The sequence below is a fragment of the Erpetoichthys calabaricus genome, chromosome 13 (genome assembly GCF_900747795.2).
Source record: "Erpetoichthys calabaricus chromosome 13, fErpCal1.3, whole genome shotgun sequence".
Classification (NCBI taxonomy): domain Eukaryota; kingdom Metazoa; phylum Chordata; class Cladistia; order Polypteriformes; family Polypteridae; genus Erpetoichthys; species Erpetoichthys calabaricus.
The window spans coordinates 40,156,070-40,170,962 of record NC_041406.2 but is presented as its reverse complement, the minus strand read 5'-3'; the positions used below and the strand labels follow the sequence as shown (position 1 = coordinate 40,170,962).

The window sequence follows — 14,893 nt, the reverse complement described above, 5'->3', positions numbered from 1 at the left end:
CAGCAGTTTTACATCACCATTTCAAATACGATCACAGATTCTGGATGGGGAGAGGCTGGGATTTTGACAGGAATAGGCAAGGACCAGGCTGAATGTTACTTTGGTGCCAAGTATGGAATCACCTTTCTGTAGAAAACAATCTAGTAGGGCTCTCAGATCAAACCTCGCTATTTAAATATAATTTATTTTAAAAAGGTCTTAAATGATGGCAAAAGTTGACACTTAAATGTAAAAAATAGTTGTTTGTTTTACTAATTTTAGTATTGAGGTACTCCAGACAAGGTGTGCAAAGCTGCAGTATTCTGCAGATTTGTTTTTGCACCTCACTAACATAATTAGCCATTACACAATTTTGGTTAGCTGGTTATCTTTATTAGTAAGATGTACAGGTCCACCCTTTTATAATGAAGTTTATAACCCCCAAATCCCCAACCCCCCCCCCACCACATCTCCCACAAGTACACTTTCTCAATTGTAGGTTTACTAAATGCTTATCCAAGTGCCCAGAAATTATTTTGCAAATGATTCTGTACCATTTACTCTTAGACTTAGATCCAGGACTGTTGTTTAATGCTAAGACCTGTTCATTAAAGCAAGTGGAAAAAAAGCTCATAATTACAACTTTCCTTTTATTACAATCCTTTAACTCTTTTAGGGCTAATTTTTTTTTTGTTTCTTTTCTCCCAGGGCTGAATATTTTTCCAAAAACTAACATTTTTTAAAAAAGAACACAAAGCAATTGTTTTACATATCAAATCAACAAAAAATATTTACTTTTGACAAATGTTACTGTCTTGCATGTTGTATGAGCCTGCATACTATATGCTTTCACATACATATCACATACATTTTACACAGCAAAGTCCTGCAAAGTCTGATCTCGCTCAAAACAGCCAATTTCAGTCATTGCCACATTGCACTCCTTACAATATGTGTTGCTTTGGTGCCTATTTTTCAATTGTCTGTTGCTGCACTTTCTCACATATATTGTTAGTGTGTACTGTAGAGAGACAAGTCACCCATTTGCCATCGTGCCATGCCACTGCCACCAAGTTTTCTGCTCGCATGAAAACCGTATTGTCACCTCTTTTCATGTTCTGAAACTTTATGAACTTTATGTATGGCATTATAGCCTGGCTCAACCACATGGGATTTGCTTCTGTTTATTACAGAAGTGAACAAAACTTTGCAGCAGCACGTACCTATCACCACGCTGCATAACCTGCCCAAAGCCACCAGGGGACAAAACACGTTTGGACCAATGTTCCCTGAAGTTATATCACCAGTTCTGTCCCATCTCTATTTGTAATGCCACAGCGCGCTTCATCTCGTCTTTTGTTGTGGGTTTCCACTTTGAAAAACGAGAATGCGATGCAAACGCAGCCCACGATTCAAAAAATTCTCTGCCTACCTGTTTTGTCTCGTCTGACAGTAGCTGAAAAGCAGCATCAGGAGAGAGCAGCCTGAAGTACAGCAGCTGGTGATCTGTCGTGTCCAACAGCAAGCCATGCCGTCTTGTAAACTCCGGTAGCCAGATCGGCTCTCAACGGATCAATGTCTGTGTATTTATCTCATACGAACCTTGCCGTAGATGCATCGGCTGCGCGAAGGCACTCAACTGGCAGCAGATCCGCTGGCGCGGCATCGGCTGGTGTCTGATCAGCTGATGCCGGCTTCTCACTCTCTTGCTCGATCTCCTGATCACTGCCAATAAAATCCGATTCTGAAAAATCAAGAGTCCGACTCCGCAATAATGCGCAAAACATCGTCTGCCGAGTGTTTTCTTTTCTGCACTTCCTTCGCTCCCTTTCACATGTCGATGCCATCTTGCCATTGTTTACATTTCGCAACTCACGCACACGCAAGGTTTAGTTGCCGAGTCAACGAGTCTAGCATTCCTCCAAGCACAGAGGGAATGCCTGCGACGTGACAGTGAGATCTGTCACCATTAACAGCTGATTGACGCCCTCTATCCGTGGATGTCGACTTTTGTCGACATTCGCCTTCAACCCCTCCTGTCGACAAAAGTCGACATCCGCCCTAAAAGAGTTAAAATCTCCATTTTAAAGAGCCAACACGCTGTGTCTACAATTAGCCTGTCTTTTTACTAGTTGCCAGTTTGACATATAATGCCTAAAAAATGAGGCGAAATTAAAAATACTTAAGTCACCTGTACTGAAATAATGCTGCATCTGTAAATAGGAAAAAAACAGATTGTGCAGACCCTGACGCAATGTTGTGATAATCCAGTAGACTACACAAGAGACGCATTTCTTGGTAAGACAGCAGGTGCCAACAGGCCTCTTATTAAGAATGATGAGATATAAATATTATCCTGCCCCTGCACACCTCATAAAATAAAACAAAAGCACAACCTTCAACTTGCCTACCCCTTCACCTGCTCTTTTAGTTTGCTAGCTATTCTCACCCTGTTGCCATCTTACTAAACCTATATCCACATTATCCTTGTTAGGACGACAAGCCATGAAAACAGACACGAAAAGGATCCTAAACCTTTATGAGGTATACGTGCTAGCACCACTATTAATTATTATTAATATATTAATATTAACATTAATATTTTTACTGCTTTTTATCCCCACGCATGGTGCCTCTAAATCATGAGGTGCTTATGACAATGTTGTGTGGGTATTGATTATGTCCCTACACGGCAAACATATTATGATGTGTACAGTTAGGTCCATAAATCTATATCTATAAAGGAGAGTTGGAATCCGTGTGGCTGTGTTTGTGCGTTTGTGGAGGGACGGAGAGTTAAGGCGGGTGTTGGAGTCACGTGATCATCTCCCCTCCCATTCACCTCATTTCATTCACTTCATTTCGCTCCGAGCTGAGCTCCACAGCTGACGCGGTTAGTCCTTTCTCCTTTACTGATTTACTGTTTAGTAGACGCGGTACTTACTGAATAGTATTTTTTCCTTTAGTGTTTCTTAGTGTTTAGTAGACGCGGTGTGCCGGTGCTCCCGGCGGTGTTGCGGTTTAGTGTTACTTTCTACTTCGTTTTTGTACTTTAGTGTTTAATAATAAATAATAATTCATTACATTTATATAGCGCTTTTCTCAGTACTCAAAGCGCTAAAATAGTGAGTGATACTTAGCTGATAGCAGTGTAGAAGCAGCACAGCACAACGCAGCCGGTAGGACAGGCGGATGTGGTAGCGTAGGTGAGCGGCGATAGCAAGCAGCAGGAGGAGGAAGCAGGATTTGGATGTTCCAATACACAGCTATAAACAGTAACGCTTGCTAATTTCAGGCGTGCTCGCCCCTTAGCCATAAGCCAGGTTAGTATGAACATCAGATCAGTTCCGGGTCGTAGAGTACTGTAAGATGAAATGGGAGCAGATCAGCATGCTTTGTTTCCTTACAAACCTCCCATAGTTTATGAAGACGCACAGCAACAATTAAATCATACAGATTCTGGTGTATTCTCAATTGCATTTGCTGTGTGTATTTCTTTAGGTATTGACCGACGTGATCAAGTTTTTACTATTTCTTCAATGCGAAATCACTTACAAATAATTTTTGTTACTCGACAATTGCTTCCATTCCCTGTGGAAAGTAGCCGATGGGCGACACCAGTTACAAGTATTCAGTGCGTTCAAAGACCTGTACGAAGTACGGCCACTAACACAGTCATTAATAAAAGGGGAGATGACTCGGTGCAGGAAATGGATATTGAAACTACCTTGGAAGACATGCAATCAACGAGGCGATTAAACGGATCTCAAGAGACGTCTTCTAAGTTGGAAAAAAAGCGCTTGGCTACCAAAACCATATTATATATATATATATATATATATATATATATATATATATATATATATATATATATATATATATATATATATATATATATATATATATATATATATATACACACACACACACACATCTATATAAATAAAAATGTAAATGTTCGTTTGTTCAAAACCTTAAATCTCCGAAAGTTCTTCACCGATTGCTTTGAAATTTTGACACAACGTTGCATTCGAATATGCGCGTGTTTTTATATACATATTATATAGATGTCACACCTGTGACAGGTAAAAACATGCTTTTTTTGAAAACACAGCGCCATCTGTTGGACGTAAAAGCAACACGCTATACTAAATATTTTACGATTCTATTTCAATGTTTCAATCAAATACATTTGTAAGTACGTGAATAAAGGCAGCGACATGGCAGTTTTTGGCGTGCAACCAAGTCCAGATGAACGAAGTCCAGATGTTGTTCACTTAGCAGTACATCTAGAAATTGGACAACGCGTTTATTTCACAGCTGCAAATGTGCAACAAATAGCCCTGAATCCACCAGCTACAACGTTAACTGCTTTCTTTACGTTATGTCAAAATGACGCGTTTGCGAAAACACTGCTGTATTCGGAAGTGCCTACATATTACACATGGAATGTGAGTAGAAAATCATTTGAACAACGCAAACGAGGAGAGCGAGTCAACGGACAACCTGGCATATTCAAAGAAACTACGATAGGCAGACTGTACACCGTGCATCCCAATCAAGATGAATGTTTCTTTGTTCACATGCTGTTGGTAAATGTGCCCGGTCCAACGTCTTTCCAGCAACTGAGAATTGTCAACAGCGTTACACATGCCACTTTCCGAAGTACATGTCAAGCTCTGAATTTATTGGAGAACGACCGACACTGGGATGTATACATTAATGACGCGTGCAACACGTCACATCCAAATCAAATTCGTGCACTGTTTGCAATTATATTGACCGCCTGCTCTCCTTCATCTCCAACACAGCTATGGGAGAAATATAAATCGCACATGGCTGAAGATATTTTCCGTCGAATACGCAAGTAAAATTCAAATATAAACATGGATTTCACAGCAGACATCTACAACTAAGCGGTGATAATGATTGAAGATTTGCGCTTAGAAATCGTGAACAAAGTTCTCAATCAATTGGGAATGCCATCACCGAATCGATCTGCTGCTGCTTCGTTCAATGTAGAATTGCGTCATGAACAAAATTACAACACGGGTGATCTTTTGTCGTATGTGCAATCAAATATTCCTAAACTAACGCTTCAGCAAAAAGGCATTTACGATCAAATAATGCAAACTGTCAATAACGGGGGTTGGAGAAATCTGGAAATTGGGAACGGAAAGGTGCCGGTTGATCTGACCTCAGGACGAATATCATTGCCTCATAACTTATATATAACAATATTCAAACCAATTATAAGAATCACGATTGGCTGAGTGAACGAGCTATTCTTGCGGCCAAAAACAAAGACGTCTACGAACTTAATATTATTCAGTCTAACATTCTGCACAGACAATGGAACAACAAAAAATATTGTATACCCACAAGCATTGTGAAATTAAGCATATTAAAAACGTGTGCTCTCTCTTTTCGTTCTTTTCCATTTAACCAGACTGAGCCACAGCAACACGTGGCCGGGTACAGCTGTGTGTGTGTGTATATATATATATATATATATATATATATATATATATATATATATATATATATATATATATATATATATATATATATATACACATACACACTAATAAAAGGCAAAGCCCTCACTCACTCACTAATTCTCCAACTTCCCGTGTAAGTGGAAGGCTGAAATTTGGCAGGCTCATTCCTTACAGCTTACTTACAAAAGTTAGGCAGGTTTCATTTCGAAATTCAAAGCGTAACGGTCATAACTGGAACCTCTTTTTTGTCCATATACTGTAGTGGTCTGCAGCTCGCTGGCCATGGGAGGCGGAGTTGCGTATCGCGTCATCACGCCTCCCACGTAATCATGTGAACTGACTGTGAACGCAGTACGTAGAAAACAAGGAAGAGCCCCAAAGAGCGCTGAGACAGGCTGTGTAAAGGCAGCTTCACAAAAAAACAGATCCTTAAATTGTTATTGGTATATTTTCCCTCAATTTAAAAAGGTTTTCTTTTCTTCTTAATTAAAATTTAAAAGCAATACTTCACCGCTGCGAAGCCCGGGAATTTGGCTATATGCAGTGAGTGTGTACGCCTGATGAGCCCAGAATTAGGGCGAAACACGTGTCGAGTACTCTTTGCATTATTTGACAGTAAACTATTTTCAACCATTCTATGATCTGCTTCTCACAACTGAAGGCACCATGGCTGATGTTAGCTGACTTGCTGGCCAACCATAAGCGTTACCTGGTAGGTAACCACCCATACAATCAGATTGTGATTCAGACTACGAATGCCATGAATATATATATATATATATATATATATATATATATATATATATATATATATATATATATATATATGTAGATATGTATATATATATATGTGAATGTATGTATGTCTGTCTATATTTATATATATATATATATGTGTATATATATATGTGTATATATATATATATATATATATATATATATATATATGTATATATATATATGTGTGTGTATATATATATATATATATATATATATATATATATATATATATATATATATATATATATGTGCATATGTATATATATATGTGTGTATATATATATATATATATATATATATATATATATATGATGTGTAAATTTGTATATGTATATATATGTATATGTGGATGTATATATGTATATGTAGATATGTGTATATGTAGATATGTATATGTATATATATGTTTACATAACCTCTTTCACACACTACTTCTCCGCTGCGAAGCGCGGGTATTTTGCTAGTATTTGGATATAGACAACTTTTTTCTAATTTTGGTTCTGTACATTACCACAATGAATTTTAAATGAAACAACTCAGATGCAGTTGAAGTGCAGACTTTCAGCTTTAATTCAGTGGGGTGAACAAAACAATTGCATAAAAATGTGAGGCAACTAAACCTTTTTTTTTTTTTAACACAATCCCTTCATTTCAGGGGCTCAAAAGTAATTGGACAAATTAAATAACTGGAAATAAAATGTTCATTTCTAATACTTAGTTGAAAACCCTTTGCTGGCAATGACAGCCTGAAGTCTTAAACTCATGGACATCACCAGATGCTGGGTTTCCTCCTTTTTAATGCTCTGCCAGGCCTTTACTGCGGTGGCTTTCAGTTGCGGTTTGTTTGTGGGCCTTTCTGTCTGAAGTTTAGTCTTCAACAAGTGAAATGCATGCTCAATTGAGTTAAGATCAGGTGACTGACTTGGCCATTCAAGAATTTTCCACTTCTTTGCTTTAATAAACTCCTGGGTTGCTTTGGCTGTATGTTTTGGGTCATTGTCCATCTGTATCATGAAACGCCGCCCAATCAATTTGACTGCATTTAGCTGAATTTGAGCACACAGTATGTCTCTGAACACCTCAGAATTCATTCAGCTGCTTCTGTCCTGTGTCACATCATCAATAAACACTAGTGTCCCAGTGCCACTGGCAGCCATGCACGCCCAAGCCATCACACTGCCTCCACCATGTTTTACAGATGACGTGGTATGCTTTGGATAATGAGCTGTTCCACACCTTCTCCATACTTTTTTCTTGCATTCATTCTGGAAGAGGTTGATCTTGGTTTCATCTGTCCAAAGAATGTTTTTCCAGAACTGTGCTGGCTTTTTTTAGATGTTCTTTAGCAAAGTCCAATCTAGCCGTTCTATTCTTGAGGCTTATGAGTGGCTTGCACCTTGCAGTGCACCCTCTGTATTTACTTTCATGCAGTCTTCTCTTTATGGTAGACTTGGATATTGATATGCCTACCCCCTGGAGAGTGTTGTTCACTTGGTTGGCTGTTGTGAAGGGGTTTCTCTTCACCATGGAAATGATTCTGCGATCATCCACCACTGCTGTCTTCCGTGGACATCCAGGTCTTTTTGCATTGCGGAGTTCACCAGTGCTTGCTTTCTTTCTCAAGATGTACCAAACTGTAGATTTTGCCACTCGTAATATTGTAGCAATTTCTTGGATGGGTTTTTTCTGTTTTCGCAGCTTAAGGATGGCTTCTTTCACCTGCATGGAGAGCTCCTTTGACCGCATGTTGTCTGTTCACAGCAAATCTTCCACATGCAAGCACCACACCTCAAATCAACTCCAGGCCTTTTATCTGCTTAATTGATAATGACATAACGATGGACTTGCCCACACCTGCCCATGAAATAAGCTTTGAGTCAATTGTCCAATTACTTTTGAGCCCCTGAAATGAAGGGATTGTGTTAAAAAAATGCTTTAGTTGCCTCACATTTTCATGCAATCGTTTTGTTCACCCCATTGAATTAAAGCTGAAAGTCAGCACTTCCACTGCATCGGAGTTGCTTCATTTAAAATTCATTGTGGTAATGTACAGAACCAAAATTAGAAAAAAGTTGTCCCTGTCCAAATATTTATGGACCTAACTATATATTCTTATTTCACAATGTTGAATATTGTCTAATTACTGATGAGTTATAATTTTATTGTTATATATACTGTTACTGCTATTTGATTATTTTCTTTTCTTAATTGTTGATTGACACTTTAGTACTTGGTAAAAAATGGTCTAATTTGTGTACTCTATTTTTGAGCCCAGGGAAGAGGCGCTTTAATCGGCCAAAAATATCAATTATCGGAAAACACAGATTCTTTTTTACTGGAATCTGTATCAATGGCAAAAATCAGATTGGTCAGGCTCTAGAGAAAATTAAGAACTATCAGCAACGTTCTTTTACTTTTCATTAAAATGTCTTTGAATATCTTAGACTTTTAAATATTTTCTTTGACATATGAACATTAAAAATACATACTACAATAAAATATGCATGTTTCATTTCTAATTTGAAAATTTAATAAGTTGTAACACTTCTACAAAACACTATGCATCAACAGCATTATCACTAAGCAATAAAAAAAACAAAAACAAGAAAAGGACTTGATCGGTGACCGGTAAATTGTGCGATCACTAAAGTTGATCTTTTCAACCCCTGCTTTCCCAAGCTTTACAGTTATTTAGTTGCAGTGCTCTTTTACGCAAGGAACTACAGTATTTGAGCCAGCGTGCATCTTTTTTTTTTTTTTTTTTTGCAGCAAACTTCCTGCAGTGTAGACAAAGACCAGCAGCAGAGGCTTGTTTTAGCAGACAGCTTAACCTTTATGTTAAAGAAAGTAAGAGTATTAAAATGAGATAAAGCAATCAGAGAAGTCGTGCAGTGCAGTTTTGGCAAACATCAAGAAAAGTGACTTGAATTCAGATTTTTTTTTTTTGTTCTTTAATTAAAACGGACACCGTTTCAGTTTGGACAGCGAGCTTGTTTGAAGTGCAGCAGCTTACATTTTTAATTAGAAAAAGAAAGATGAATCTGAAATTGTTGCTTATTAAACAATAAGCTTGTTAGGTTAGGAGCAAAATGTGTCTTTTATTTGTAAAACCGTTAATTATGTTAGTTTTGCTTCTTCTTGATAAAGAACTTAAACATTTTAAAGATCTGCAGTGTGATTTGTTGCTGTGCGTTATACAGTAGACCCCAGTGTCATTCACGGATTTTTCCTTAGAACCTATCTAAGTTTTAGCGGAAACCGCAAATATCCTCCGCAATGTTTATGGCTTTTTTTGTGGCAATACTGTACTGCAGAGAGAACATGAAGCAAATGTAGATGGGGTCAAAGGATGTCAGTGCGGTCATGTGATATGCTTCTCGCGCTATGCATACTTAAAAGCCTGAACCACACCTGTCCTTTTTGGCCGATTGCTTTGTTTCTCTCTCTTCCCTCAGACATCCTCTGCTCCTGTTGGGGGTCCCGCTCCCATTGTGTTCCCCTATGACGTCTGTCTATTCTTTAATCGAGAACTAATTGCACACTGAGCTCGTTTTACTTCTGAAAGAGACATGTTTGTTTGAAGTGTTTGAATAAAGTTCCTGTCTCTACAATCTACTGTGTTTCTGTGCAATTCTGTGACACAAGCGTGACACCCTGCAGCCTCACTGTCCCTGGGATTGAGCCGCTGAACTAGACTAGCCTGAAAGCTTCAGCGCTTACCTCTGTGTGCAGCAAGTTCAAGCGCAGTTGGCTTGGTGATTTACTGGATTTCATCCATGGCATCAGCTGCACATTGTACATATTGTTCCAGTACTTTTTTTTTTTTTTTTTTTTTTTATATAAATTGTTTTTACAGTTTATTAGCAGTGTGTAAAATGATCAGTGTTGCAGTAATTGTGATGCTCTTTGCATGAAAAAAAGTGTTCCATTAAAATGTCAATTTCCCTTTGTGAACTGTGACGTTTACTTAAAAAGTACAGCAAAAAAGTATTTGGCATCCAGGGATGCATTAACCCCAAGTATGTGGCACTTTTAAGGTTAAAGCCCCAAGATGCCGCCGAAACGCCCTGCACCTTCTAAGGCTTCAGGCAATGAAAACGCGCTTGCATGAATTTCAGTACATACAGCGGTAATGTTGGTATTTTACATTCTAGCACTGCGGGAGACATAGCAGTACAGTATACAGGTTTACCTTTACATTCTTTATTTTTAGGTAATGTATTAAGCTGAGTTTGAAATTAAAGTGTTTTGGGGGCATATTTAGGGTTTAAACTATAAAAACAGGCATTTTTTTTAACCACATCCAAAATTTGCGGTTTTTCACAATTCACAGGTGCTCTAGGAACGTAACTCCCACGAATTTTGGGGGCGTACTGTACACAGTACGTTTTGGTAAGAAACAAGTGCTACATAATTAAAATGGTAATTCACATTTATAATTTCACCTGAAGAATTACAAATCTCTGATACACCAAAGGAAAAAAACACACCTGTAAATATAGTACATTTATTCTTTAACAGAAAAAAGCTGCAGTGCAATTATTAAAAATGATTAAAAAGTACATTTACATTTAAGCAAATAGACAATATGACAGCTTGTAATTATAATAAGCATTATTCTTGTATGCCATGTGTACTACTGATATATGTATTATCCTTTTGCACATAGTTTATTAAAGTATGTACTGTATTTTAAGAAAATTTTACTATTTTTGTGGTCACTGAGCAATAAGCCTACAGAATTTAGTTTTGTTAATAAAAAATAAACAGTTAACACCTATGGTCTACAGTTTAATTATAAAAATACCAAAGGCAACACATTAATATAGAACATAAGGCTTCTATGTGTGTGGTTGAGCAGGAGCATAATGCAAAACATATTTTTAAAAGAACCAAAAAAAAAAAATCAACCAAAAGGAATCGGCCAAACAATTAACATGAAATCGGTGACTGGTATCAGCCTTACAAAAGCTTGATCAGAGCTTCCCTACTAAAAGTCAAATCTGATTAAAAATGATTTTTACCATATTCAAAACAAAAATATGTACAATAAAATTTGGAATGCATAATATCTAAAATTCAGATTTGAAATATTTCCCAAAAAATAGTGTTATTAAACAGGATGACCAAATTAAAAAAATACTATCACTGCTTTTTCCACACTGGCTACTGCATGCTGGCTTATTTCTCTGCTCAGGAAAAAGAGCTATACACTTGTCAATTTAAATTTGCTCAATTTTATGATTTGGTAAGGACTACTTGACTCTCAATACAACTTGACTGATAAAACGTGTAATTTACAGGTGTACTTTTTCACAAAATTGTAATGGTTATCTATACAATGTTTTTCATAATCATATCAATGCTTGTCTCACCATATCTAAATGTGAGAAGGGAATACAATGGGAATAAACCAATATCCACATGTATTAGCTAAGGAAATACCATATCAACCTGAGACGATCACATTTATATTGCAAAGTTTAAACCTATCTTGATATAAACATGAAAAGAAGAGACTAGGACTCAATAACAAACAAAAAAATATCAATTTACTTTATCATTACATACAGTTTACAAATTCAGCTCCTGGGCCCCAATTAATCTATTATAAAAAAAAAAAAGTCCTGGGAGGGAGAGACTAGGAAGACGAGACGTGATCTTCATGGAAGACACTTAAGACCCGCAAGACAAAAGAGATTGGCTACGGAGCGTCAAGCGGGGATGTAGAACATGAGATTCTTGCAGACACAGATCCAGGGCTCTCGGCGCATATAAAGCATATGACAATACGTTATAGATGAAACATCGACGACTAAGTGAAGAAGAAAGAGCAGCACGGAGACGAGAGACCCAAAAGCGTTGGAGAGAAAAAAATGCAAAAAAGAAAAAGAATAATCTTGGTGCAAATTCAGAAAATAAGGAAAGTAATAATCAGCCCGGAACAAGTAGAACTGAAAAAAAGCAGGTCCAATCGGGCTCAGAAATAACAGACAGAGTAAAAGACAAAGTAGAACTTCATAAAGACGTTCAAAAACATTGGCGCAATACACATGCAGAGCAGGTTAGAGATTATGAAAGCAGTGGAATTCGAAAGGCTCAAAAAAAAAAAAAACATTGGCGAGATACAAATGCAGAGAAAGTTAAAGAATATGAAAGCAGAAAAATTAGAAAGTATCAAAAAAAAGATAGTAAAGATCACAGTAGTGCAAACAAACGGAAATTATTACTCGAAAAAAGGGAAAATAATCACCAAGGACTAGGTGTAATTGAAAAAAAGCACGACAAAGCGAGGTCAGAAATAAGACAGTAGAAAACAAAGTAAAATGTTATAAAGAGGTTAAAAAACAAGGGGGCCAAACACATACAGAGCAGGTTAGAGATAATGAAAACAGTGGAATTCAAAAGACTAAAAAAAAAAAAATGTAGGCGCAATACGCATGCAGAGCAAGATACAGAATATAAAAGCAGAAAAACCAAAAGAAAGTAAAGATCACATTAGCACAAACAAAGAGAAAGTATTACTCGGAGAAGTAACGTTGCTGCTATTTATAAACAAATGAGTACTGCTAGCCTGAAAAGTAAAAAGACAAAAAAAAAATACAGTACTTACGGATCAACTGTAATTTTAATACAAGACATGTTTTTATCCCTCTGTTTATTATCCGCTGCATTAACTGAAAAATAAATTACGAAATACAAAATTTGTAGTTGTTCAGTAAAAACTAGCTCAGTTAATAACTAGCTCCATACATTTTAAATACTTTCCTGTTACAATTAAAAGGCACATGGAATTAAGCATATCAAAACAAGTAAATGCAGAAGGAACCAAACATAGGAATACCAGATACAAAAAGACATTAAAAATAATTTACCACCATTTCAGCATCATGGCTTAGAATTCATTGGAAGACTTTCACAGAGAAAAAAAAAATCAAAAAATGTATTCTGAATAGTAAGACAAATTAGAGGGCGAAAACAAAAATCCAATTTTGCAATAACTAAAAAAAATGAGCCCCTAAAGACAACATGCATTTAAAACTCACCTGATGAAAAACATTTAAGACCTTAGCTACATTAAGTTATCCTTTCTTGTTACAGTCAACCACCAAAATGTAATCAGCTTTTGTAAGGATGTAAATGTAATACAATATTTGCCTAAAATAACACTAAATATATAATCAAAAACTGGAATGAGCAATTTAACAAAGAAAACGGCCCAATTTCTTTGCAACACTGAGAAATATTCAAGACTGATAATAGTTCCCGAGTTAAACTTTATCACACAGAGCTAAATAAATTCACCAAGAATGAGGTAAAGTGTTATACTTAAACAAAACAATTAAAACACTAGTAATTTACCGAGATAGATACATTTATTTCAGACTTCAGTGGGTTCAAGAATTCAGCTAAACTTCACACAAGCACAAGCAACAGAAACAATCACAGACAGCAAATAAATCAGAACAGGTTTTAAATATCCAATGTCTATTAAAAGGGCAAACGTTGGGGGCTTAATTTACCCATCCTCTAAACCAGGGGTGTCCAACTCCAGTTCTGGTGGGCCACAGTGGCTCCAGCTTTTCATTTTAACCATCTTATTAATTAGTGTGCCGTTTTTGCTGCAGATTAACTTGTTTTGCCTTAAGTCTTAATTGACGTGACTCAGACCCCTTAGTTGTTTTTTTCTTTAATGAGCAGCCAAACAACAATGAGACACAAAACAAGCAGTCACATGACCAGCTAACCTGAAAATAAAGAAAGGTGAAGGGTCATGTTGGTCTGCTCAAGTCACTAAAACATCCTGATGGTGGTCTTGAAAAAAACAGAAAAATCAACAGTCTGCTGTGGCAGAATGACATCAGCAACAAGTCATGATATTCAGCTAATGGCTTTAACAGCAAGAACTGGCTTCTCATTAAGAAACCGGTTGGAGTGAACCTGGCTGGAGTTTGACGTTCCAATTTAGCTGGTCATCTGTTGGCTCATTTCACATCTCATTTCTGTTTGGCAGCCATTTAATGAAGAAACAAAGCAATTCAGAGGACCAAATCCTTAAAAACTGGGCTATTCAAATAAAGGGAAAAGGAGTTAATTAGCAGTGAAAACTGCTCGCTGATTTGGAAGAGGGTTAGAATGAAAACCTGCAGCCAATGCGGCCCACCAGGAGCGAAGTTGGACACCCCTGCTCTAAACCATTTATCATGGTAGGAACAATTCTGGACTGATTTACATACCATCAATTTAAATAGTATATACCTTTAAGCTGTGTAAGGAAAACAAATAAAAGAAGAAAAACTATGCAGGGTTCATGGCAGGCAGGCAGAGACTTTTAAAATAAAGCAGACAATAATTTAGCGTTATGACACTATAAAGAAAAGAATGTCAACCCCTTTTAAAGATAAGCTGATAAGCTGATCAGCTACATACAGTAAATAAAGCAAGAGCAGTTTGGAGGTCATGGAAATTGTTCCAGTAGCAAAGCTCCTACAACAGAACATAGAGTCATTTCTAAAGTGTAGATAAGCATTTGACGTAAATAAAAAGTCAAAACTGTAAACTATAGCAATATATCACACTTTATGTAGCACATTTCATAATACAGTGCATCCGGAAAGTATTCACAGCGCATC

At 36.9% G+C, this 14,893-nt stretch overlaps 1 protein-coding gene across 2 annotated transcripts in view; it reads right to left on the bottom strand.

Moving 5' to 3' along the window:
* Window positions 1-14,893, bottom strand: part of top2b (DNA topoisomerase II beta) — a 136,280-nt gene that overhangs the window by 79,451 nt on the left and 41,936 nt on the right. For both annotated transcript variants that reach the window (XM_051935519.1, XM_028818156.2), the window contains exon 4: window positions 12,874-12,937. In XM_051935519.1, coding sequence (XP_051791479.1) covers window positions 12,874-12,937 — 64 coding nt within the window. The remainder of the gene's footprint in view (window positions 1-12,873; window positions 12,938-14,893) is intronic.